Raw genomic sequence first — 26831 nt, 5'->3', positions numbered from 1 at the left:
CAAACAAAAGTCCAAGACCAGACAGCTTCACAGATGAATTCTACCAAACATACAAAGAAGAACTTATACTGATCCTTCTCAAACTCTTCCAGAAAGTTGAATAGGAGGGAGCACTCCCAAGGACATTCTGTGAAGCCACCATCACCCTGATACCAAAACCAGACAAAGACACCACCAAAAAAGAAAATTACAGGCCAATATCTTTGATGACTATAGATGGAAAAATTCTCAACAAAATATTAGCAAACCAAATCCAACAACACAAAAAAAGTCATACACCATGACCACGTGTTATTCATCCCAAGTTCACAAGGACAGTTCAACATACGCAGATCAATCAATGTGATACACCACATTAACAAAAGAAAAGTCAAAAACCACATGATCATCTTAATAGATGCAGAAAAACATTTGACAGAATTCAACATCCATTCATGACAAAAACTCTTACCAAAGTGGGGATAGAGGGAACATATCTCAAAATAATAAAAGCTATTTATGACAAACCCACTGCCAATATAATACTCAATGGTGAAAAGTTGAAAGCCTTTCCGCTAAAATCTGGAACAAGACAAGGATGCCCACTCTCACCACTTCTATAAAACATTCTTATTTTTCTTCCCTATATTCTTGAATACTCATCATTGTCTATTTTGTTAAATTGAAAGTAGTTTTCTTTGATAGAGTCCTCTGTAAATTCCAAATGGTGTTATTTAATTCTACAGACATAGTTTGATATTTTTGTGATTGAATAAATCTCTATTCCCTTGATTACCAATGTTCTTTGATGATTGCTGTGGTGAGTACCTGAAATGTTGTCTCTTCCTGTCTATACAAGAAGGCTATTTTTTGATCTGCAACTCTTATCTCTCTTTGTGCAGTCTGCCCCCAATTGCTTTACTTTTTTTTAACAGCAGCAAGCACAAGGATGGACTACTAAACACTGATTTAATGCTGAGTTCCCAAAGCGCAGAACAGCAGCTCTGTGAAGTCTTACCAGTTAAGAAGGGGATTCATCCCCAAATCAGGATTAGGATGGAGATAAAAATAGTGTTGAGGTATGAACAGATGAGGACAAGAGGAATTTGAGGATCAGGAGGTGAGGGCATTCGAGTCCAGCTGTGTCCTATGAAAGAAGAAGAAGGAGCAGGGGTGGCATCAGGAGACTCTTCACAAGTGGCCAGATGGCCAGCACTGCCCTTTGTAACAAAGCAGGTGTAGGCATGGTGCCCACAAAGGGGAAAACTAGATGAGGTGCAACACCTCTCCTAGTTGAGAAGGAATAGAGTTGCTGGAATTAGTTTATAAACAGGTGACTAGAAAAATGCCACTTGTGAACAGGTTTATTTCATCCAAGTATTGGTCAGATATTATTAATCATGAGGAAATATATTAATAATAAGGAAAGAGTAAATGGGAGTCTATAGATAAGACATTCTAGGGTATCCTGGTTGAATTAGTAAATTTTGAAATATGTATGCCCAATATTATTAAATTTATATTCACCTGATTTAAAACTGTTCTTGGATTCACTCTGTTAAAAATGTTCCTAAAATATTTTTCTTAAAGTGTCCCTAGTTTTATGATAAACACTTGCTTTGCCCCAAATTATGTTCTTTCTATTAATTTTACTCGACACAGTTTAAATTTTTGCTTTTGGAAAAAAAAATAAAAATCTGATTAAAATGCTCAAAAGAATTTTTGAATATAAAATTATTACAAAACAACAGCTTAATGACTTCAACATTAATCATAAATGAATATTACATACACAAATTTAATTTTCTTAAAACACATGTGGATAAAATACTTTGAAATTATTTGAAGATTTTTTTTTTTTAATAAATTTATTTATTTATTTATTTATTTTTGGCTATGTTGGGTCTTCATTTCTGTGTGAGGGCTTTCTCCAGTTGTGGCAAGCGGGGGGTCACTCTTCATTGCGGTGCACGGGCCACTCACTATCGCAGCCTCTCTTGTTGCGGAGCACAGGCTCCAGACGCGCAGGCTCAGTAGTTGTGGCTCACGGGCCTAGCCGCTGCGCGGCATGTGGGATCTTCCCGGACCAGGGCACGAACCCGTGTCCCCTGCATTGGCAGGTGGATTCCTAACCACTGCACCACCAGGGAAGCCCATTTGAAGATATTTTACATACTGAAAACACTATTGAGTGTTCACTCTATTGAGTCTTAAGACTCTAGAGATTCCCAAGTTACCAAATTGCAGCTAAATATTGAAGGCACTGTTGTGTAGTTCTTGAGTTATTTTCTGTGTATAAAAGAGATTTGCTCTAACAAAAAGGTTAGGAGCAACTGTTGTCAGCGAACTGACCATACACCTGTCATGATTATGTCACTTGGCTTTGTTTGAAGGGGGACTGCACATAGACTGAAAGCAGAGGAATGACAATGTCTTGTCAGAACACAACTCTTCTACTGGCTATTTTCAGAACTAATGTAAAAATAAATTTCCAAAACCTAAGCGCAAGTTCAAAAATATGTGATCAGCTTCACGATTACTTCTGATGTGTTAAAATCTCGAACAGAAATGGTGTCCAGTCTTTCCTGAAAACAAGTCCACTTGAGCGAGGAAGAGGGAGAGATGTGGGCTGGCAGTGTTCTTTGTGGGAGTTTGGAGGGAGGCGCCCTGGTTGTGGTGTAGGCAGCCCCTTCTTGCCACCCCACGTGCATGCGCTATGAGCTCATCCACGTGGGGGACTCAGTAGAGTGTGCTTGGTACATGGTGAACCTTCAAAAAAGATTGATTGTAGCAAGTAATAGAGATCAATAGTTAAAACAATATAATACATAATAAATACAAAAAATAAAATATTAACAATATAAAAATAATAAAAGAATTAAGGATTACCAAAGTCAAACTTCACTAGAGGTGTCAGGTACAATTACAATCTACCGAAACAATAATAATGTAATAATAGCCTATATTTGTCAAGCTCTTATTGTGCATGTATTATTATTTTTATTATCTCTATTTACAGATAAGAAAAATGAAGCTTAGGGGAATGTAAGCAATATAGCCAAATTGGTACAGCTAGTGAATTTACAAACCCACGAAATCGGGCTTCAGAACCACGCTCGTAAGCATTGTGCTCTACATATTCACTGATGTTGGGGCATTTTTACTTATCCAAATAATAGTTGTGTATTAGAAAAAGTCCTCTGAGCCAGTCCCCAGTGTTGGCTCTAAAAACCCCAGATATTAGGGAAGAGATGAAATCACTTCAGGAAATTTCAACTATGATTAAAAAAAAAAAATACTTTTTACCAAAAGCAAATGATAGATTGTACATTTATAAATTATAAAAACACATTAAAAGAAGAACTGATTGCTTTAAACAGTTACATAATTAATGTTAATCAAGAAACATATTTTCTGTTAGTTTGTGAAATTAAATCCCTGATTATACAACATATTCATTCTGTTGGATGTTTGTGTTCTATTCCAAAAAGTAGAGTTTGTGAAAGAATTAAAGGGGATGTCTCTCTTACAGCTTCAGGACAATTTGGTTTCAAATTGGACATTGGTTAAAAATAAAGCTACTGTATTGAAAGAGATGTTGAAAAATGTGTCACAATAATCAATGCAGAGGACAAACTTCTGAGAGTTGGGACTATGTATATATTTTGTCAATAACCTGTCTTCAGCCAAGACTGCCTGAAATGCTACCTCTTCCTTTCAGGTCAAAAGCATCCCAATGGAGACATCACTTTGAGTGCTTTGGTATTTTTGAATTTGAAGTTTTGCTACTACCTGCAAAGGGACAAGAAGGTTCTGTAACAGAGTACTAGAAGTTCGATCAAATTTTACTCAACTGGATTGCTCTATTTGATTTCATTTAAAAGTTATACAATAGTCAACGGATTCAAAGTATATGTATAATTTTCGAGTAGAGTGTGAAAAAATAAAATGAACACTCATGAACCTCTAAGTTACAGTCTAAAATATTACCTATTGCTTTGACACGACCTGTTTGTTTCCCTTTGATCACATTCCCTACTATCCATTCCCAGAGTTACTAAGATCTTGAAGTTTGTGTTTATTATTACACCTGTTATTTAAAAATTGGATGTACAACTCATGCATATATTCATAATTAAAATATTATTGAACTTTGCTTGTTGAGTTTTATAAAAACAGTGTCATATGTCTAGAGCTTGAATTTTTCACTCAAAGTTTTATTTCTAGAATTTATTCATGAGATTTCATATAGTTATGGGTAATTTATGTTCACTGCTGTAAATATTCCACTATGGGTATGTGACAATGTACTTATTCATTTGTATCAGTCATTGTTCTGATGGGAAAATAGAATCCACTCTCTACATAATAGTTATAATGTGTAATTCAGGACTGACATGACTCTTGGAAGATGAGGGAAGGGACATTAGGAAGGCTGCCACCAGGGGACGTGAAGATCTGAGCCCCACGCCTGCCAGGACCTGGAACTGGGCCTGTGCAGCAGTCTGTGGGGCTGCCGTATCAACAGAGTAGGACTCATGTGGAGGTCAGTAAGCAGCCATGTCTGACCGCCATGATTTGCCAGGAGTAATGGACTGCAGTTCATGTTCACCTTCTAAATCTCATGCAACCTTCTGTCATTGGCAGAATCCAGCACCAAAGGAAGCACATCGTAAGGAATCCTATGCATGTGTCTGAGGTGTGGACACGTGTTGGTGTGGTGTCCAGGTGAGGGCACATCACCACTGAATTGATGTTTTTCCCCAGTTATTTTTGTTCCTACAAGCCTTGAGACTTTGAACATTCTTGTACACATGCTAAGATTTCTCTAGAGAATATACCTGGGAATGGGTATGCTGAGGCATGGGTTAAATGCATTTACAGATTTACAGGATGATGCCAGCAGGGTTGTACTTACTCACAGTCCTACAAGCAGTGTATATGTGTCTCTGTGGCTCCACATTCTGGTCAGTGTTTGGTTTCTGACTCCTTATTTCTACCACCATAGTGTGTGTAAAATGGGATTTCACTGTGGTCTTAATTTGATTTTTGTTTAACTGTTAATAAGGTTGAATATTCACACTTTTTCTTTGGCCGTTCTCTTCCTTCTTCATGATTATATCTATTATCTTTTGTTTGTCTTTTCCTTACAGTTTTATACTTAGGATTGTAAACTAATGATTTATTGTTAACATATAATGTAAATAGTCTCCAAATTTGTGACATATTTTTTGCCTTTCTTATGGTATATTTTAATGAACAGATATTCTTAATTTAATCAAGCTTTTATTTTACTCTTAGCATATATTTACATCTTGTTTTAGAACTCTTAGACATTATTTCCTTATAATGTCTCTTATAAGGAAATTCTAAAATTTGCCTTTCAGGCCTAAGTCTATAATCCATCTGTATTTATTTTTTTGCTATGGTGTACAAAGCAATTTCACTATTCTTGTTATGGAGAGGCTGTTATGCTCTACATTAGACAGTTTCTTCTTTCCTTAGTATATTAGTTTTCTACTGTTGCTGTAACAATTACCACAAACTTAGTGGCTTAAACCACCACAGAGTTGTGTACAATCTCCCAAGACTGAACCAGGAAGAATGCAATGGTAAATGGGATTGTTCCCTTAATTTCTCTTTCTGATATTTCATTGTTAGTGCATAGAAATGCAAAGATTTCTGTATATTAATTTTGTTGCCCTTTAACTTTATGGAATTCATTGTTGAGCTCTAGTAGTTTTCTGGTGGCATCTTTAGGATTTTCTATGTATAGTATCATGTCATCTGGAAACAGTGACAGTTTTACTTTTTCCTTTCCAATTTGGATTCTTTCTATTTCCTTTTCTTCTCTGGTTGCTGTGGCTGGGACTTCCAAAACTAGGTTGAATAAAAGTGGTGAGAGTGGGCATCCTGATCTTAGAGGGAATGATTTCAGCTTTTCACCTTTAAATATGATGTTATTAGGTGTGGGTTTGTCATATGTGGCCTTTTATTATGTATGTGGCACTTTTGTTGAAAATCAGTTTGACCATCTAAGCATGGTCTTTCTGAACTTTATATTGTTCTGTTTACCTTACTTGCCTATAGATATGGCAATCCACACTCCAGTACAGCACTGAATAGATGTGGTAAGAACAGGTATCTTGACTTTATCCTGGATTTAGGGGAAAAGCATTTAATCTTTTACCATTAAATGTGGTTTATTTCTTACTCTGGGATCACGGGCTTAAAAAATAGAATAACTCTGATTTAGAAGACAGTTACCTAATTTTACTTTTCTCTGTTTCATGTGCCCAACATAGTTTTTAGTGCAATTTAAGCCTTTTGTATTTTTAAAATTAATGAGTGAGTGATTGCCTGAGTCATTTGGTGTGGTGCTGTTCCTTTAGTAGCTGGCAACATACTCTGATAATTGTTTTTAGTTCCCTTGTTTTTAACCATATTTTGGGATTATTAAACAAATTAGATAGGTTCCCCCACCCCCAGAATTTTCCATTTAGGCAAACAGTTTTGTATATATACTCTATCTAGCATTTTAAACTTTTCTGTATGTGTTCACATCTTTTATTTGCTGATGCTTAGAACAACTCTTTAACATTAGAGAAGGTAAGATTGAAGAACAGTTGAATCTCTTTATTTCCCATCATGAAATTTGGAATGGAATGTTATGGGCATAGACAATACTTATCAAACATAAAAATTAAATTTTACTTTTAAAAAAATTTAAAATATTAACTTTTGCAATTTTGAATGTGCATAGACATGTTAAAATTGTTTTTTATTTCAGTAATCTGATTGGAGAGAAAAAGCCTTTAAAAATTTTGTAAACCCTAGTGCTTCTCCCTAATTTCATTCTTGAGTAATTTATTTATCTATGTGATTATATGAGTAAATGATATGTTCAAAATATTGCTGACTTAGGCATTCCTTTGGAAAGAAACGTCTTTTTTTAAATTTATTTATTTATTTATTTTTGGCTGTGTTGGGTCTTCGTTTCTGTGCGAGGGCTTTCTTTGGTTGTGGCGAGCGGGGGCCACTCTTCATCGCGGTGTGCGGGCCTCTCACTGTCGTGGCCTGTCTTGTTGGGGAGCACAGGCTCCAGACGCGCAGGCTCAGTAGTTGTGGCTCACGGGCCCAGTTGCTCCGCGGCATGTGGGATGTTCCCAGACCAGGGCTCGAACCCGTGTGCCCTGCATTGGCAGGCAGATTCTCAACCACTGCGCCACCAGGGAAGCCCAAGAAACGTCTTTTTAAAAGTGGATCTGATCTTAGAGGTCTGAGATGGTTTTCTCTGTGTGTGTGTGTGTTTGGGTATGTGAATGCCATAACTCTCTTCTCCATGGTAAAGACTGAAAAACCCATAGCCCATCAGTTATGCTTCGTGTAAATTATTACTTTTCTCTACTTAAAACAGACATTCTATTGATTTTGTTTCCTAGTTCAATTTTGTGGGGAAATTGCTTGGACCAAGAGGAAACTCCTTGAAGAGGCTACAGGAAGAAACAGGTGCTAAAATGTCTATCCTGGGCAAAGGATCAATGAGAGATAAAGCAAAGGTATGAACTTTGAATTTGATACTTAACACACACAGGGAGTTACCTGTAACAGGAGGGCCACATTTACAAGCACATATGAGCTGTCCTCCAATTATTTCCCATGAATTTTACCCTTTGGGACTACTCTGTTGCACTTTCTGATGTCTCCTCTATTTTCATAAAAATCAATTACTGGTCTTTTTCTCCCAAAACATGTAATTCTGTATTTTTATTCTTTTCAGTCCTCTGTGTAGGTTGCTGTCAAATCTTTTCATTTTTTTCTGTGTCCTCCGTAGGATGTTTCTATATGTGTGTGCTCATTTTCCTTAATTCCTTGACTGGATTCCTGTTCTTTCTTCAGCTGTATCGCCTGATCCCATCCACTGTATCATTCCCTCATTTTATCCCTCTACTCTATTTCATTCAGATCCTCTTACCTAAAGCAATTTCAAATACTTATCTGAAAATCTAAGAGAATTTCACTTATTTTTTGAAATGCTTCAGTGATATTAAACAACTCACCTAATCCCCAAAGAAAAATAAGCTAAAAATTATTATCAACTTGGATATTTGAAGTGATTTATTTTGCATCTGAACTATATCATTTTCCCATTTTCTAAAGTGATAGCAATTTTCTCTGTGTTAGTATTCTGTGTTAAAATAACTATTTATAGAGATTTATTCAAAAAATATCTATGTCTGTACTTTCATATATGCTTTAATTTTTTTTTTTTTTTGTTATATGTTCTCCAGATATCTCAAAGACTTACAACAGAAACTTCATTTTTCATGCTTTTATTCTCTCACACATTCTTTAAGATTTAGATTAGGCAGGGTCTTCTGAACCCTTGCGATAGGCTTACTTAACCATAAAACATAAAACATATTTTACTGAAATTTGCTGTTTCTCTCATTAAACTGTTAGCTTCCATGGGCCAGAGAAATATCCTAGTCAGCTTTGCATACCCAGAGTCACTGTGTAGTCTCTCCATATTTTTTTTAAAGCAAATAGGTGTATATTTTTCATTCCCATGTATTTGGACATTTTTTCCTGTTGATATTGGATTCTTTTTTTCCTGTGAGCATGTTAGGTACCAGCATAAGTATTTGAAAATCTAGCAAGAAAAAAATTTGGTTCTATTAAGTTTCCATTAGGTTTAATTTACTGATATTACCCGTTAATTAAAGTCCTGTTTCTATATTGATTACTTTTTGGGTGATCCATCGTGTTTGTTTCTGCTTTGAGTATTTTCATTGCTCCTTTAAAAAATGAAAACATTTAATAGCAACAACATCAAAAATAATGTATTCCACTATAAAATATGCTTTTTAGAATGTAGATAAGACTTTAACTGCTAAGGACAACATGGCTGAAATAAAACCACAGACACGGGTGTGAAAAAATTTACCTTAGTAAACACTTGCTTAAAATAAAAATAAATCCTAGGTAAAACTTTTATTGCTATGCTGCTATTTTGCTTCTCTGCCACGTGACCTGAACAGAAAGGAATATTTTATGTGATTTTATATTTCTAGCAAATAAGTAAAACTCATCTGATTCTGCAGTGGAAGTGTATATGTGTGTCTGTGTGTATTTATAGAGTGACACAGGCATATATTCCTGCATTAATTACAAAAATATTTGTAATTATTTACAAATAATACATTATGTATCACACTATGTGTCACTGCAGTTCTAGTTCACAGTAATGATTGTGAGAAAAAAATTTCCTCCTGGAGTTTGCATTCCAGTGGGAGAGACAGACAATAAATAAGTGAATAAATAAATTTTCTACTTTCAGGAGTTGATAATTGTTATGGATTAAAATAAAACAGAGGAAGGGAAAATAGGTTAATGATGGGAGTAGTGGTTTGGTATGATGATTAAGTAGAGAACTGGATTATGAGAAGGAACCAACCCAAGAAAAATCAGAATGAGAGAGAATGCAAGTGTGATGGCTCTGAAGGAGAATCTGTGTCTTTATAACTATCCTGGCAACTGTAACCATATTTTTGTTTATAACCATACTTATTCCCATTTAGTTACCACCCAATTTCTTTGCTGGCCTTCATAGAAAAATTATTTGAGAATGTTATTTGCAATCAGTTGCTCTCATCCATCCTTTTTTAAAATTTAAAATTTTAATTTATTAATAACGTTGACTGTTGCATGCATTTATTGGCTAATTGTATCACTTCTTTTTAAAATCTCCTAATCTTGCCTTTTTTTTTCCCCTTTCAGTTTTATTGAGATACAATTGACATACAAGACTGTATAAGTTTAAGTTGTACAGGATAATGATTTGACTTACATACATCATGAAATAATGATCACAATAAGTTAAGTGAGCATTCATCATCTCATAGATATAAAAGGAGATAAAGAAAAATTATTTTTTCCTTGTGGTGAGAACTCTTAGGATTAATGCTCTTCGCATTCCTGTGTATCATACAGCAGTGTTATTAGCTACAGTCATCATGTTGAACATTTCATCCTGAGTACTTATTTGTCTTACAACTGGGAGTCTGTACCTATGACCACCTTCCTACAGTTCTCCCTCCCCCAACCCCGTGCCTCTGGTAACCACAAATCTGATCTATTTTTCTAGGTGTTTGTTTTGTTTGTTTTTGAAGTATAATTGACCTGAAACACTGTTAGTTCCTGGGACACAACATAGAAATTCCATATTTCTATATATTTCAAAATGATCACAACAATAAGTTACCATCTGTCACCACACAAAGATGTGACATAATTATTGACTATATTCCCCACACTGTACATTTCATACCTGTGACTCATTTATTTTATAACTGGAAGTTTGTGCCTCTTTATCTCCCTCACCTATTTCTCTCCACTCTCCCCTCCCTGCTCTCTGGCATCTGCCTGTTTGTTCTCTGTATCTATGACTCTGTTTCTGTTTGTTATGTTTGTTCATTTGTTTTGATTTTTAGATTCCATATGTAAGTGAAATCATATGGTATTTGTCTATCTCTATTTTACTTAGCATAATACCCTCTAGGTCCATCCATGTTGTTACAAATGGCAAGATTTCATTTTTTTAATAGCTGAGTAATATTACACTATATATCTATATCTATATCTATATACCACATCTTTATCTATTCATCTATTGATGAGCACTTAGGTTGCTTCCCATATCTTGGCTGTTGCTCAATAATGCTGCTATGAACATTAAGGTGCATGTATATTTTTGAATTAGTGTTTTTGTTTTCTTTGGAAAAATACCCAGGAGTGGAATTCCTGCATCATATGATAGTTCTATTTTTAATGTTTTGAAGAAACACCATACTGTTTTCCATAGTGGCTGCACCAATTTACATTCCCACCAACAGTGCAGGTCCACTCTCATTCATTCTTCATTGTCTCCTCCTCAGTTCCTGTGACTGGATCCTCTTCTTCCTGCAGACCTCCAAGCCCAGGACTTGGTCTTCAGACTTCTTTCTTCCCTTCATGATCTCATTCAATCTGTGTACATCCAGCTCCCAGTCTCTCCCGCAGGTTCTAGATTCATGTGTTCAACTACACACTCAACATGTCTATGTGAATGTCTAATAGGCATTGAAATATAGTTGTCCAAACACACATGTACAAATATGTAAATGTATGTGTATATTTATACACACAGGTGTGTATATATATATGAATGAAATATATATGTATTATTTATTTACCTACATGTATGGCATTTATATACTTACCTATATATGAAGTACAATATAAACACATATACAGAGAAAGAGAGAGAGAGAGAGATTGAAAGAATAAGAGAGATACCTTTGCTGACTTTTAGGGCCCCAGTGAATACGCTATGAGCCATGGAGTCTCAAGATTTAAGGATACCTTCTCTTTTTGTCTTGTGTTTGTTCAAAAGCAAATCTCATAGAAATAGGAAATGAAAAACAGCACATATTCAATTGAGTGGTACTTGGTAGCTCAAGCCTACAAAGGTTAGTTGTGTTTATTTAAAGTTTATATCAGCAGGCATTAAGGAGATCAACACAAAACTGCAAGTCTGTTTTTCACATTCTATTGAATGAAAAAATAAATAAATGCCTGAAGCATCACTAGGTGCCCCTTCTGCACCCACCAGCAAAGCCTGGGCCCACAACCTGCCCCTCAGGCCCAGCGTCAGGCACCTGCCTTTGTAGACAAATGTGTTTGTTTAATAGCCTTGTTTGCAGTGACTAGCTTGCCTCAACTTTCTAGGAAATAATGCAGATCATTTTTCTGTATTGGTTATGCTGTTAAGGTGCTACACAATGTATGTCTTAAACTTGAGCTTTTCTTTATGATAAAAGGAGATATTTGGATAGTTACCTAAGTCAGGACAAAATAACTATGCAAGAATATTTCTTCCATCTCTGCTGCACGCTCAACTACAGGTGAAATATTAGGCTTCATAGAAGATATTATTAGACATGACTCAAGCCTTCACAGAACTTTTAATTAAATTAAACATCCTGATCTAACACTTCCTTAAAAAAAAAAAAAACTTAAGAAAGTATAAATCTTTGAATTAGTAGGTGGAAAGAATGATATGGAAAACAGTTCTTGTGGTCTAGTGTAGTAAGAATATTCTAACAAGTTTAATGTTTTTATTTGTGTTATTTTGTTTTTGACTCTGGCAGAGAAACACTCATTTTAGTTTAGTTACACCTAGCCAATAACTCTATAAGCAGAGGAAGGAAACAAAAACCAAAACAAAACAAAATGCAGTAATATCCAGTAGCAAAACCCTACCTTATATTTCATTCCCATACTGGTCAGATCCCAGAATATGTCAACTCACATTATAAAAAAAAAAAAAAAAAAAAAAAAAAAATCCAGGAATTCTTGAATAGAAGATAACTTTTCAATTGTGATGATAAAAGATATTCTCAGAGAAATCTAGAAAGTAAAAATATACAGTGTGTTTGCAATATTTCAAAATACTTCAGGAAATTAACTGGCAGTTCAGAAATTTCTTTGAAGTCTGAGTCCTCCAAGCAGCATATGGCCTGTTCTCAGTAACCGCACGGCTTCCAGCCTCACCAGCAGTTGCTTCTGTGAAATCTTGAGGGGAACCATGGTGCTTTGGATAAAGTGCTGCTATTTTTAGTGATACTGATGGCAGAGATTGTTGAGGGAGAACAGAGGAGGCAGTGGTTCTAAACGCTTATCTTTGAAAAGAGTGAGAAACAAACATGTTATCGCCAGGAAAAACGGTTAGGAGAGGTTAAGGAAAATCAAAGCCTGAACACATGCAGGTAAGTGAGGAAACAGGAGGAAAGCAAATTTCTTGCATAGGTATTCAGTGTCCTTAAGTGGAAATCACAAATGACCAGGTTGCCAATAAATTTTGTTGTAATGAAAGATATTTTGGCATTTTTATTAATAAGCTTTGTTGAAATTACAGGGTGTGGTCTTAAAACATGCAAGTGATTATATTTTTAAAGTGAAGTGCTGTTTGGTAGAGTTTTATTTGAAAATGTGTGATCATTCTGAAGGCAAACCTTTCTCTCTTTGATGTGCTAATACCATGAGCAGTTTCTATTTTATACTCTATCTTCTGTGTTTGGTGATGGCTACTTTAGTAAATCCTTTTGGATTTCACGGCAAGATTGATTTTCATCAACAATAAAATCAACTAAAACCTTCAAAGTGGTGCTGCTTGCCTGGTGGGCAATGTGGGTGCAAACCCCGGGCCCAGTGTCCTTCCCCTGTTTGGCTTCTGGGCTGAGACTCACATCAAACCTCAAATCCTACAGTACAGGGGTGACACCATGCTCACTGCTTGTCAGCCAGGCTGGGACTGTAAACTCCTCTTTCAACTTGGTAATATCCCCAACAACAAAGCAGTTTGTAATCCCACAAAATCAAGAGTCTGGACACTCTGACTTTAATTTTAGCTCTGCCCCCACTCTGATTTTAATTTTAGCTCTGCCCCTAATAAACTGCACAGTAAATCAACAACATTTCTTTCTCAGCCTCCTTCCTGCAGAAAAGAATGCCTAGCCCATCTTGGCTTCCGAACAGAGATAGAGGAATATGCATACTTTGCTTAAATATCACTTGAGTGTGTGAAGGACAAGGAATGTATCATAAGTTATAGATAGGTGCAATTTTATTTTGTATTTATTCTCTGCATTCTTCTGTTTCTCTGATCTGAATTCTGAGAAGTTGGAGAACCAGACTAAAAGCCTCCCCTGAACAGTAGCATATGTGAGAAGGAACATTGTATTACAAATACCTATTTTGTGAGGACGCAATGAAACTTGTGTTTCAATGGTAACCAATACAAGGTTATTTCAACCTATTTTGGATTCCAAGTGACCAAACAATTAAAATAGTTAGATTTGAGTTGAAGAGTGAACTGTATCATGATGTTAGTGAGAAATGATATTTTCATATTAACATCTTCAACTCTCTTATATATAAATAGTCTGTCATTCACTGTACTGTGCTTTGACCTTGGAATGAAAAACAAAGCCATAAATCTGTCCAGGTTCAATTCTTCATAAGCTGGTATTGACTGAAAAAAAAAATTGCACAACCTAAAAGTTGAGAATTATGCTTTATTCAGTGGACAAACTGAGGACTTAAGCCCAGGAGTCAGCCTTTCAGACATCTCTGAGGGACCATTCTGAAGAGGTAAGGGAGGAGCCAGGCTATGTGGGAGTTTTTGCAACAAAAACCAGGTAGTTGGAACATCAAAAGATTACTGTTAACTAAAGTAAAACCAGACCTCTCAAGTTAATGAATTTATCAATCGTCTATGTATGGAAAGATACAAGAGTCTGGGCTCAATGAAATTATTCCTTTGATATGCACCTTAACTATCTAGGGCCAATATCCTGTTTTTTCCATCCTGAGTCCCATCAGGATGCACAGTCGGGAGCGGCTGCAGTGGCTGATGGCTTGATGGCCGCACATCCTTTGTTTACTGATATGGCAGGTGACATTCTTTGTCCACCCTGGAATGACAGAGCCTGATGTGGTGATGTTTTATGTACTGTGAATCAAAGTTATATATTATTTTGAATTGTTAATTTCATCTAGGCTAACTTTATTCACAACTAGACCAATTTATAGATTTATTTTATAATTTTTGTAGTTAAGACCTGCTATTTGAAAACTTTCAAGGACCTAATGTCTCAGCCATAAACCAAGGATTATACATTTTTAATGTTACTAGTGCAGTCATTTTCCCTCCATTGTCACTTGTCACTTGTTATTGGGACAACACTTGCTTCCCACGAGGAGTGAAATGAGGGAATCACAGAATCAAAATTTCTCACACCATGCTGCAGGATTTTTAAAAATGTATTAAGCTATTTAAAAATAGAATGTATGAAGATGGAGAAATTTCTAGACATTTCACATTTTATAAACCAGCATTATAATGATATGTATGTTTTCTACTACTGAGGAAGGCCTATCTTTTTGTCTTGAGCTGTACTCTCCACCTCAAAATATTACAACCAAAATTCAAATGAGATTTACTCCATATAGAAAGGGAATATTTAAAATTCCACATTCTGTGGCTCTTCTAAAGATGGCTGCAAAATCTTTGACACTGCTTTTAGAGAGAGATGCATAGGGTCTAATTTGCTTCCCCTTGAGTCTGGGTGTTTTAGTGACCTGCTTGTAACCACAGAGGAGGGGTTGTACCCGGATTTCTGAGCGGAAGGGGATTCAGTGCTCCTCCCGCCTCATTTGCAAGAACACCCCCTCTTGGAGCTCTAAGCTGCCTGGTGAGGATGCTGACAATCCTGAGTCTGCCTTGCAGGTGCCAGTGGGAAGTCCCAGAGGAGCTCAGCCTTTGCCTCATCGTGGTCCAGGCCCTGGAGGTGCACATAAGGCGCCCAACAGATGATGGCAGCGGTCACTGCGGCCCGAGTCCTCCTGTCTGCAGCCCCAGAATCTGGAAGCAGATACAAGTTATCCCCGTTGTGCTCTGTCTAAATCCCTCATCCACAGAATCCATGCACAAAAATAGAATGGTTAGTTATGCAACACTAGATAACTGCAACACATTCGTACTACTTTATATATAAAATTAAATGATTTTCAACTCTGTTAGCCATTTTCCAAATACTAGATTTGTTCTCTTGTTGTGTTTCTACTGTCCTCTCATGGCAATTATTACAGACTTTGATAATTTCTGAGTTTTTGTGTGGGTTTGTTTGTTTGGTTTTTCGCCTGTTTTTTTTTTTTTTTTATCTTTTTCTTTGTTCTGTTTGCTTTTACTTGCAATTTATTTTGAATTTGTTCAAGCATATTAGTGTTTTATCTCAAAGTTGCCAGTAAAGGAAAAGGCTTCCAAGAAAGCCAATTTAGTGATTTCTTCTTGGTAGGGGCATTTTATGAGGGACCAGACACAAAAACAGAATGTTCTAGTTAAAAAGTATTAGGCTAGTCATAAAGCTGGTTTAAGGCCTTTGCACTTTTGAATATCTGGTTTAATAAAACCAGATAAAGTTAATTGGGTAGGTAATTCTAATTTCTCTGTAAGCCTTCTTAATTTTATTACAACCTGACAAAGCAAGTGCTCTGGCATTTTATCAGTGATGCTAGATGGTTCTCAGAAGGGGAAGTAAATTGCACCCTACTGAAAGTATTGCCCCAGACCAAGATTGGGACAGTTTTCTTTCTTAGTCCCTCTTTTTGACCAAGTTGAATCATTGAAGATTTGTCTTAGCCAAGAAAAGGACCATTGACATTTTTTGTGCTGAGAACCTTAACCGAGTTTGTTGCTTTCTCATTCATTTCCTATATTTTTTATAAATGGTAGAATTTAGACATGGGATCAAGTTATGCAAATGGATGCATCATTATGCATCATTATGATTATCTGCAATATCTGTACCCTTTGATGTTATTTCTTTTTTACTAATTTCCTATATTAGATAAGAATTTCTCAGCAGAATCCTAGGGTGATTCTGTGTACTGGTATACATTTATATATTATTAGTATACTTTATATTATTTAGTGCTATATATATATTATATATTTAGTGATCTATCTCCCTGTATGGTGAGAAATGGGTAAACTGGGTTTTTTGTTATATGTATAAATATATTTTAAATATCAATATTCACTTTACTTTTTCACATTGGACCCTATCTTTGCTTTGCCCACATACCTAGTAACCAAGGTAGTAGACCCAGATGAATATATCACTGCTTTAATAAAACTGGATATAAGAAAGAAAAATTTCCTAAATAGTTTTATTTTGCTCATTGTAAGATATAACACATTTTTAATTTTATGTATTTAACCTCTTAGAAAAGCCTTTGATGAAAAGGTTGTTGTTGTTATTTGCATGTTTTTAGAAAGATGCTGTTAAATGTTTGTTTTAAGTTATTGAAACTTGACCCCAATACAAGCCATTTTCTTTGAAGAGAAACTTGGACAACTTGTTCTAGCACAGCTTGGGGAATCTGGAGATAGAGTTGAGAGGATAATGGGCCCAGAGTGGGCATGCTAGAGAGACATGCTGCACTTAAGTGCACTATTGGCACTAATTCAGGTTCTGAATTTCATTAGTTGCTGTGATGTTTATTTGACTTAGTATTCTTTCTCCTTGTTAGTTTTTGAACTTCCTAAGTCATTCAAAAGTTGAACAGTAATTTTATCAGTCATAAATATCTGAGTATTCCTTATCTGAGTAGAATTGTCATGAATACCAGAAAACTTGTTTGAACAATAAAATAGTAGAGAGCTCTGTTTTCTGGCTGTAGTTACTGATGCGATAGAGCCCACAGAAAGACAAAGAAGTCAACAGCTCCTCAGTCTAACGAATAACAACATTTCTGAGCTCACTTTTGTCTCCTGTGTGTATCGGTTCAAAAAGTCTAAGGAAGTCAAAAGGACTAAGGAAAATGAAATGCCAAGGATACAAAAGAAATTATATATTGTTGATGAAAAATTAATCAATCAATATAAGAAAGAAATGGAAAATTTTATTAGTGCCAAATTGAGAATTATAACCCAGGGACAGCACCTCAGAAAGCTCCAAGAACTGTTCCGCCCATTCGAGGTCAAAACACAGTTATATTAGGTTTCTGAGACAGAGGGCTGTACATTAAATGACGTATTATTGACAGAGTACACACAATTCAGGTCTAAGCATTATTGTGGTGGGTCACACCACAAACCTAAGAAGGAATATTATATTTTCAGTTGTCTCTTTGGTGCTGGGAAAATGTTGTTCTTTATGGTTGAGCAGGTATTTCTGCTGATGGGGGAGATCTGTTCAATGCCTAATGTAGATATACAATGCACAGTACAGGGGAGAGAGGAGACCAAAGGGCAGAGAACATTTTTTATGTTTAAATTTTTCTTGTCTTGCCATAAAATATGAATTTTATTTCACAATATTTTGCTATGAACATAATCAATTGTACCATGGACTTTTTGCAGCCAAGACAATGTTTTGTACACTTGCAGGGATGCAGTCACAAGACATTCTCTGTCACCAGCACTTAAGCTAGTTTCAGGAGCAAGCATACCTAATGTCAATAAATGAAACACTTTCATGTAATTTTTCTTAATATCTAATTATCACAAATCACCTACGCTCCTTATAAATATATTTATTTTTTAAATGTTATCTGCAAAGATATGTTTTGCTTTGTATATTTTTTGTTCAAATGGAGCATTTGCTTTGAAAATACTAATGTTTAATTTTGTTGCTTTTTGAGGTCAGAGTTTTGAGATAGACTGTAAACTGGTGTGCCCGTGTTCTTCCCTGTGGTTTACACCAGAGGAGGCACCCCTAACCTATATGAATATAATTGTTAACATCTACATCTACAATTCTAGCATTGCTACTGGGTTAAAAAAAAAGGAAACAAAACATGGCCCATGATTAAGAGAATTTGGAATGTCTCCAAAAGCTTTAATATTTACATTTCTAAGCTTATAATGCCCTCTATTTCCTGCTTCCTCTTTCTCAATAGTAGGCTTATTGTTTTCTCTTTTTCTCTTCCCTTTTTTATGTTTGCATATTTTGAAAAATATTTTATTTCCATCATTTGGCACTTCTAAAGCATTTTGAATGTTTTCCCCAGTCTTTCTTAATTTTCTTATTTTCATTTAACTACCTTTAAAAATCATTTTTAAGCCAAAATAATTGAAAAGTCAGAATAATTTCTCCAGCATTTGAATCCTGAACAACTCTCATTTCTGTTTTCTTGAATATTACTAAAATGTGTGAGAGATGTTTACTTCCTCAGCACCACCACCATTATAGCATTTACTTAAATCAAACTATTTAAATTAACTGTGTAATTTGTAGTCACCCCTACAATCCAGGAGTACAAATGGGAAAGAATAAGATAGTAGCCATCAACTGAGCAGATATAGATTAACTCATTGTGCTGAGTTAATATTTTCAAGATTCTGATTCTATACGTTTTAGATTAAAACTTTTTATCCACACTTTATTTAATAATAATAATAGCAATAATAATCCAAAAGAAAGTATGTGGAAACTTTTACTATGATTTTCATTTATCTTAAGGAAGATTCATAAAATGAGTAAGGCAAAACGATGTTTTGCTGGTAATTCTATGGCTTTAACATAATAATTTGGGACAAAATAATTAAACCTGATCAACCCTTAAAAATGTAATGATGACTGTGAGGCCGTGTTAGTTCCATTCAGCAGGTCGGAGGTATAACCGGTCTTCCGTGTCGTAGGTGCACATGCACATGGTACATCAGCTCATTGAGTCTTAAAGTTGGCAATGAAGATACAGATACTAGTTTAACTCACTCATTTTTATAGCCTAGATATATCATTGCCCAAGAGACAGTAATTTGCCTGAGACTGCTGGAAAATTACAAGGAAATATTTAATTACTAGATGTAAAAAAGAGAACATAAACGTGAGGACCAATTTCATTAATATATCTTGCTGTAACTAGCATGTTAGTATCAAGGAACCATATCATTGGAAAAAATGGACTTTACTATGTTTTCTTAAACTATTACATCCAAAATAAATAAGTAGAAAATATATCCGAATTACTTTAAATAACATAAAATTACCTGTAGGATATAGGTGATTGATTTGAACATGGTTCTTTCTCAGGATCTGGCCTCTATAAAATTGAGTAGTTTCGATATACTTTATTTATGAAAACGCCACGATCCATCCTCTGTCCTGTTTATCACTCCCTGTGTGCATTCCAGTGCAAAGGAGAGAGGAACACGCTGTGCTTGGGATGCCGAGTCAGCAGCCTGTACTCTGGGGTTTGGTGGGTCGTCTGCATTTAGTGACAACACGTGCAAAAAGTGAGGTCACCACTGGGAAGCTCTAGCCCCGTCCTCAGGGGAGGATGAGGGGCAGTCTGGGCTCCCCTGGGAAATCTTCCAGAATCTGGCGCCCAGAGCTTCCTTTTTAGGAGGAGAGAGTGTTTCTCATTTCTTCATTCTTACAGAGTTTTATAGGTTAGGAAATTGATCACAATGTATTTTACTGCCCATGTAATGGAGAATTTCTTCCACATTCCTATAAATTATTGTTAAAATTATAAGCCAAAAATGTCATTTTAGTTCAGACATTTTCCTTAACCATTGGTTTTATTAAAACCACCAGGGCTAGATCATTATACTTTTTCTGCCTTACTTTTATGAAGATGTAACTTATGTACATGGAAATCTACTACTTTTAAGCATACAAATGTATATGTAGTCACGCTTGTATTATCACAGTCAAGATAAAGAACATTTTTGTCACACCAAAAATTTCCTTTGGGCCCCACTGCACCTCTGGTCTCTGGTCACCAATGATCTGCTTTCTGTTACTATCAGCTTGCCTTTTCCTAGAATTTCATGAATTGATTTATACAGTATATAGACTTGCTCCCGCATTCTTTCACTGAAAATAATGCTTTTTGAGGATTATCCATGTTGTTGCCTGTATCAAGAATTTGCTCTTTTACATCACTGAGAATTTTCCATTGTGTGGCTACACCAATTTGTTTATCCATTCTTTTTTTGATGGTAATTTAGATTGTTCATAGTTTGGGGTATTATAAATAAGGCTGATATGAAGATTCCCATATAAGTCTTTGCATGGATATATAATGTCACAGTAGAAAATTTGGGAATTATTCATCAAAACTTAAAGCACAGGACTCTAATATCATCTTTTTCATTAATGTAGTACAGTATATTTTTCACAGGATTATACATTTTTTAGAAAATTAGAAGTACTCCTAATATATTGGTTGTATATTTACTCTTTGATTTTTTGGTGTGGTTTACATGCCATTAGTAACAACAATTATTTCTATGAAAGAATTTTTTTATTATTCATTTTTTGTTCTGGAAATAATCATTTCTAAATTAAGTTTTGAGAGAATATTTTCCCAGCAATGCCCTAAGTTAGGATACCAAATTTCAGAAGCAAATTGGAGATTCTGATTCCCTAGCCAGAGAGATTAGATTTGTTAGATAAATGAAGCCATCTGCATCAGTTTAAATAGTTCTACCAAATTGATTCATGAAGTGTCTAATATTTCCATGTAATTAGCAGTGGCATTTTCAAAATTCGATAACTCAGAAGAAAATTTAACCTTCTCTGAAGAATTGCACTCTAGGGTTGATACTTTAGAAAATTATATTGTTCTAAGGGAATACTCACCAAAGGATTACATCAGACTTTGAACAGATACTGCAAGATCCCTGTTTCATTGATGGTGCAGCAGAGTGGGGATACGGAAAGGCTTCTTTCATCCCACCCATCTGATGTGAGAGCAGATTTCCCATTTCTCAGCTGACAGGTTAGTAGTGGATCTCTTGTGGCTGTTCCAGAAAAAATTCTGCCTTCCCTTTTCTCCTCTGCTGTAAAATTAACTCTAGTCCTTAAGTTCAATGTTTATTTTTTTCTTGTGACTCCAAGGAGTATTTTCCTCTAATGGAAATTGAAGGATTTATTCCAGAAGATAATATCTGTGTTTCTCTCTCACTCAAAGAATTTTCTTACTAAAGTATTTTATATCTACATATACATATTCACCTAGAAATAAATAAAAATGCAAAATCTATGTATAATATTAATAGAATTTTATCTATGTCATTGTAATCTATTAGTTTAATATCTCATATGATTGCTTTACTAGGGAAAACCCAGGAGATTGATTTATTATGAAAATGCACAAGTCTGTTAATATGCCATACTCACTTCTGTTTTATCTTTGCTGCTTAGAGTTCTGATTTTTTTCTCCCTTGTGCTGTGTTTGTTGTTCTGATGCAGATTAACAACTCAGCTCTTTTATGTGATGGAGGACAGATGTACTTAGATAGTTAATCGGGGGAGTGTTTGTCTTCTATGGCATATTGCATGGAGTTACAAGTTAATTTCTAAATCTAGTTATGTTTCCTTATAATGTTACTTATTCATGAAATTGGGGGACATTATAGTAGATGACAGCATAGTTTATTTGATTAGAAAATATTTGCTACATTTTGTAAATCAGTTTCATAGAGGATGTTAGATAAATTGGGTGTATCTTAAAAGTTATTTGAAGGTTTTCTTCAGTGCTATACATCATCGTGTTAAAATATAACAACAAAAAAACTCCTCTTCCCCAAATGTCGAGTAATGCATGCCAGTTGATCATATTAATGTTGGAAAATGAGTATTATCACTATCCCTAATATTTTATTGCACCTGTTACTAAAATTTGGTTATGTATTTTTATATTTTTAACATTATTCAATTAGATGTTATCAAAAATTATGTTTGGTTAATATATAAAATTTCTAAAATATAAGGGACTATTATGCATACTTAGTGGAATTATACTATTAGTGACTATGGTTAACTTTTTAGGATTTTCTAACTCATTGGTTTAAGGACATTATTTGACAGATCCATATGCACATAAAAATCTTACAATTTTTATTGTTTGTCCAAATATTTTAACAGAATTCTAGTTGTAGTTCAGAAAAAGTAACTTCAAAACACAAGAGAAAAATAAAAAGTCATCATTTCTCAATCTTAGTTATCTTGAAGACATGCTGTTAGTACCCTAAGACAAAGGATCTTGTGGATTTGTGGATTGTCCCATGTGTGTGTGACAAGCGAATTTTCACATCTGCCAAACTGATTAGTTGAGAGTTGAACATTGATTTATTTAAGCAGGTTATTTGCTGATGCCTTTAAGAAAATAAGTTGCCAATAAGCATTACTAGTTTGACATTGTGCACGCATACCCACAAGCATTCAAATGTGCTCTGATATTTTTTAAAAAGTATGTTAAAAGTATGTGACTGGAAGATTTGACCAAAGATATATGGTGAATCTAAACATATATGGAAATTAGTGGCTCTAGAGTAAATGTAGATTTTTACATTGCATAACTAATCATATAATAACCAAAAGAATATTACAGTTACTACATAAGTAGGCACATAGAGTCCACATAAAACAAGCAGTTCATTTTCAGATTAACCGTACAGTCAGCAAAGGGTCAAATCTGTCCACATACATACAGATTACACTTTAAGGTATTGGGTTCTCAAATATTTTCATTGAAATACCCTGTTCAAAGAAGAATTGAAAATAGATTTAAGTCTTATCCAGATTTTGCCATGCACAGCTCAGTTTTGTTTCAAATTTGCAGTTTTGTACAGTATTTTAAAAAATAAAATATATATTACATTTACATCATATTTCTCTGATTACTTAATTTTAAAATAGGTACTTATCGAATGTAATTGGCACTAAAAATACAAGCTACAGTTTTTCCTATGGTTTTATGAACTTAATAATGTTCTTCAACACATTCTACCTACACAGACCACTGCAGTCAGCTTTGAATCCTCACTGCATTCATATTGCAAGAGAAAAAAAAGTATTCAGTGGGCTACTTATTTCCAAAGCAAGTAGTTATTTCTTAAGCTCTAGTGTACTAGACTTTTCTGTGGTATCTGGTATTCTAGGCTAGTCACTATTTTATTTTCACTTTATATATATATATAAAGTGAAAATAAAATAGAGAGAGAGAGAGCGTACTTCTGATATGGAAAGACTTTTCATATGTGCTGGTCATTCAGCAGTTAATTTTAGAAGAAGACAAAAATACACACTAAAAGTTTAAATTCTTCTTGAGGTATGTGGATATTAAAGGAAATAAGTAATATATGTAAAGAGAAAACAAAACAAAAAAAAGAGGTCAAATAAGGTAGAAAAACCAAAATACTCACAAACAAATGACCATCTATACCAAAACTGACAGTTACCCTTCACAAACCCCAAAATACAAGTGGATGGGGATAAATCAATGAAAGCTTCCAGATCCTTGTGCTATCAACATTTGTGTGGGAAAAGCAGAAAAAAGGCAGTGTGGTATCTGATGGCACAAGAACAGGAACATCCCAAAATAATAGTATTACTTCAGGTAAATCTAAGAACAGAAGCTGAAACCACGCCATGTTTTTAGACCTCAATTTATGGGTAAAATCACTGGGTTCACTTCAAGATCTGAACAACCTGGAAAAGTCTAGGTCCTATGAACTCTTGAAATTCTAAGGCAGAGCTAGACAATGAAACTTCTGGGAATTACCCCAAACTGAGCCAGGGAGAAAAAACCGGGGCAAAATAAATGGAATATTGAAATTAAAGGGGTCATTGAGAGAGAAGGCATATCTCAGAAAGCAAGAGGCTATATTTATTATCCCTTTGGAAAAGTAACAAAAGGGGGAGTGGTCGTCCTTACCCCACTTACTAAAAAGTAAAGAAAGACTCATTTCACTTAAAAATTAGCAACAGAAAAAGACTTGGCTAAATTTCATATGAAGTTATTTTAAGGAAAGGATGATGAAGCTTCAAAATGAAAGTGAAACAGAAAGACATGCACACAAAACAAAACATGTAATCTCATATTTAATGGCAAGCTAAAAAAAAGAAGTATGAAATAACTCAGAAATAGAAAACCTCAAATTGATTTAATTGGGGAAAATAGAAATTCATAAAGAAAGGTAATAGGACCAATGAAAGAAATATAAATAAACATAAAATGAATTTCAGAAATAAAGAGTAAATTAAGAGAAATAAAAATGCAACTAAAGACAAATGGTAATGTCTTAAATTCAAATATAAGTGGAGAAAGAGATGATTAGAATTTGAGAGGATGATGTGTACAGAATACAAGCAAGGAAATCCACCATATGTATAATAGGAGTTCTCAAAGACAAATAAACAAACAAAACAAAGGAACAGAGTAAAAAGCTATAATGGAATAAAATTTTAAAATTTCCCAGAACTTAAAGCAAGACTTGAGCCTACATATATAGAAAGTGCTCACCATGTACTTAGGAAAATTGACCATAAGGTATTAGACATATTCTAATAAAAACAAACTTAACATAAAGTCTTTGAGCATGCAGGTAAAAATACCAAATAACTTATAAGGGGGCAAAAAAAAAAAAAAATCAGACTATCTCAGCAATGGTTTTTGCCAGAGAGAATCAAATAATTTATATAAGATACTTAAAGAAAGATAATGTGAACCAGGAATTTTTGTTCAGCCATACTGACCTTTATACATAAAAACCTTCAATTGTTAGTAATAAGCAAGAACCATGGGAATATTTTTCCCATAAGTCATTTCTGAGTAATTTACTACAGAGGCCAAATGTAATGTGTTTATTGAGTTATCTCCATGGCACATTACTAAGTGGTAAAGCACAGTTGAAAAAAGTCTGTATGCATTTCTATCATTTACATAAGAAAGGTGGAGTGTAAATATAAATAATTAAATATAAATTTTGAGCTCAAAACACTAGTCATAATAGAAATTAGGAAATCTGTTTTCTTCAGGGTTAGGTCTGTAGGTCTCAGGAGCCAACTTCAATGGTTCCCTCTGCACAATTTGAGCATCATTAAGGACAATAATTCCAGTGAATTGAAATACATCAAATATTCTTCATTCCATGGTAGAAGCATACAATGCCACCTAATGAAAAATACTAGCTAGAAAGTTGAGTCTGTTTTTTATCTAGGCTTTCGATATAATTTTAATGGAAAGTACAGGAGAGGAAAAAACATGTTAAGCAGCACAACAGTGATATAATAAAAGCTGTACTGTCACAAGCCTGCAGGGAAGAAGTGTCTTGGCATCTCTTACAAGAACAGAAGTGTGAGGAAGTAAAAGAGCTTGAGAGGCAACCTAGAAATGAAAGAGACTTAGGAAACATTTGAACCAATCACAATGCATGCACCTAATTTCAATCCTCATATTAAGGAACAAAGTATAGACAATTATAGTTGGATAAATGAATACTAACTTGATACTTGTTAAATAAAAGCTTTATTGATGATTTTTATAGATGATAATAGTATTGGGGTTATGTTTTTTGTTAAGTTTCTATTCTTTAGGAATATGTACTAAAATAGAGATATACTTTTTAAGAAAAATAATGTAGCTATATGGAAGAACAATTTTTCTTTATCCCAAAATAAGGTTATAAGCAATTTCTAAGTTAAAAAATAGTTAAAAAGAGTATTTCATAAAATACTCTCAGAGATGAAAAGACACCAATATCTTTAAAGGCACTTTCATGGTATATTAAAAGTTAGGAAGAGCAAACTTGTAAACAATTGATAATATTTAATTTGAGAAAATAGTGATTGAGGGAAACACGCAAAATTGAAAAATGATGTCTGAGACAGTATTTTAGAAAAATTGTATGCCATTGACAGACTGTCTCTTAGAATGTAAGACTGAGACAAGCACCCATCAAATTTAATTCCAGTTTCACTAAGTACATGATATTGACAATATTGGCAAATTTAGAGAAATTTGCTCATTAGATTGATTTTCTTCTGATTATTAGATATGAATATGGTTAATTTTTAATACTTCATTGTTATTTGTAAAATAAATTTTTATTTATTCTTTAGTTTAATTGTTATTTTTCTGGCTTTCTTTACATCTAGACGGATGGAGAGAGAGTTTCTGAATTATTTGTACTGATAGTGTCCCAGGTTTCTATTTGTTGTGTTATTGGTCCTTGTGAGGATCATGATAAATACTTTTAACATACTTTAGTGGGTTACTATTACAAGAAATTTTACATTGCCACAATTGAGACAGCATTTACTTTAAATTACATTACAGGGCTACAATCAAATAGAATGATGAAAAAATAAAAGTTCCAAGCAGCAGTTCTTTAGAGCCCAGAGAAATTAGATTCTTTGATAATCCAAAAAGAAGATGAACAGGATTTAGATAACTAAGCAAGATCTTTTTGACTGTAATATCATTGTTAAAGATTAATGATATATCTT

General features: G+C 34.4%; 1 protein-coding gene across 1 annotated transcript in view; it reads left to right on the top strand.

Annotated features, from left to right (window-relative positions):
• Positions 1 to 26831, top strand: part of KHDRBS2 (KH RNA binding domain containing, signal transduction associated 2) — a 699319-nt gene that overhangs the window by 214402 nt on the left and 458086 nt on the right. Inside the window, exon 3 of the mRNA XM_082347222.1 lies at positions 7422 to 7538. Coding sequence (XP_082203348.1) covers positions 7422 to 7538 — 117 coding nt within the window. The remainder of the gene's footprint in view (positions 1 to 7421; positions 7539 to 26831) is intronic.

This window comes from Balaenoptera borealis (genome assembly GCF_965194805.1).
Source record: "Balaenoptera borealis genome assembly, chromosome: 12".
NCBI lineage: Eukaryota > Metazoa > Chordata > Mammalia > Artiodactyla > Balaenopteridae > Balaenoptera > Balaenoptera borealis.
The sequence above is the reverse complement of the archived record's forward strand: the minus strand, read 5'-3'. Positions and strand labels throughout refer to the sequence as shown.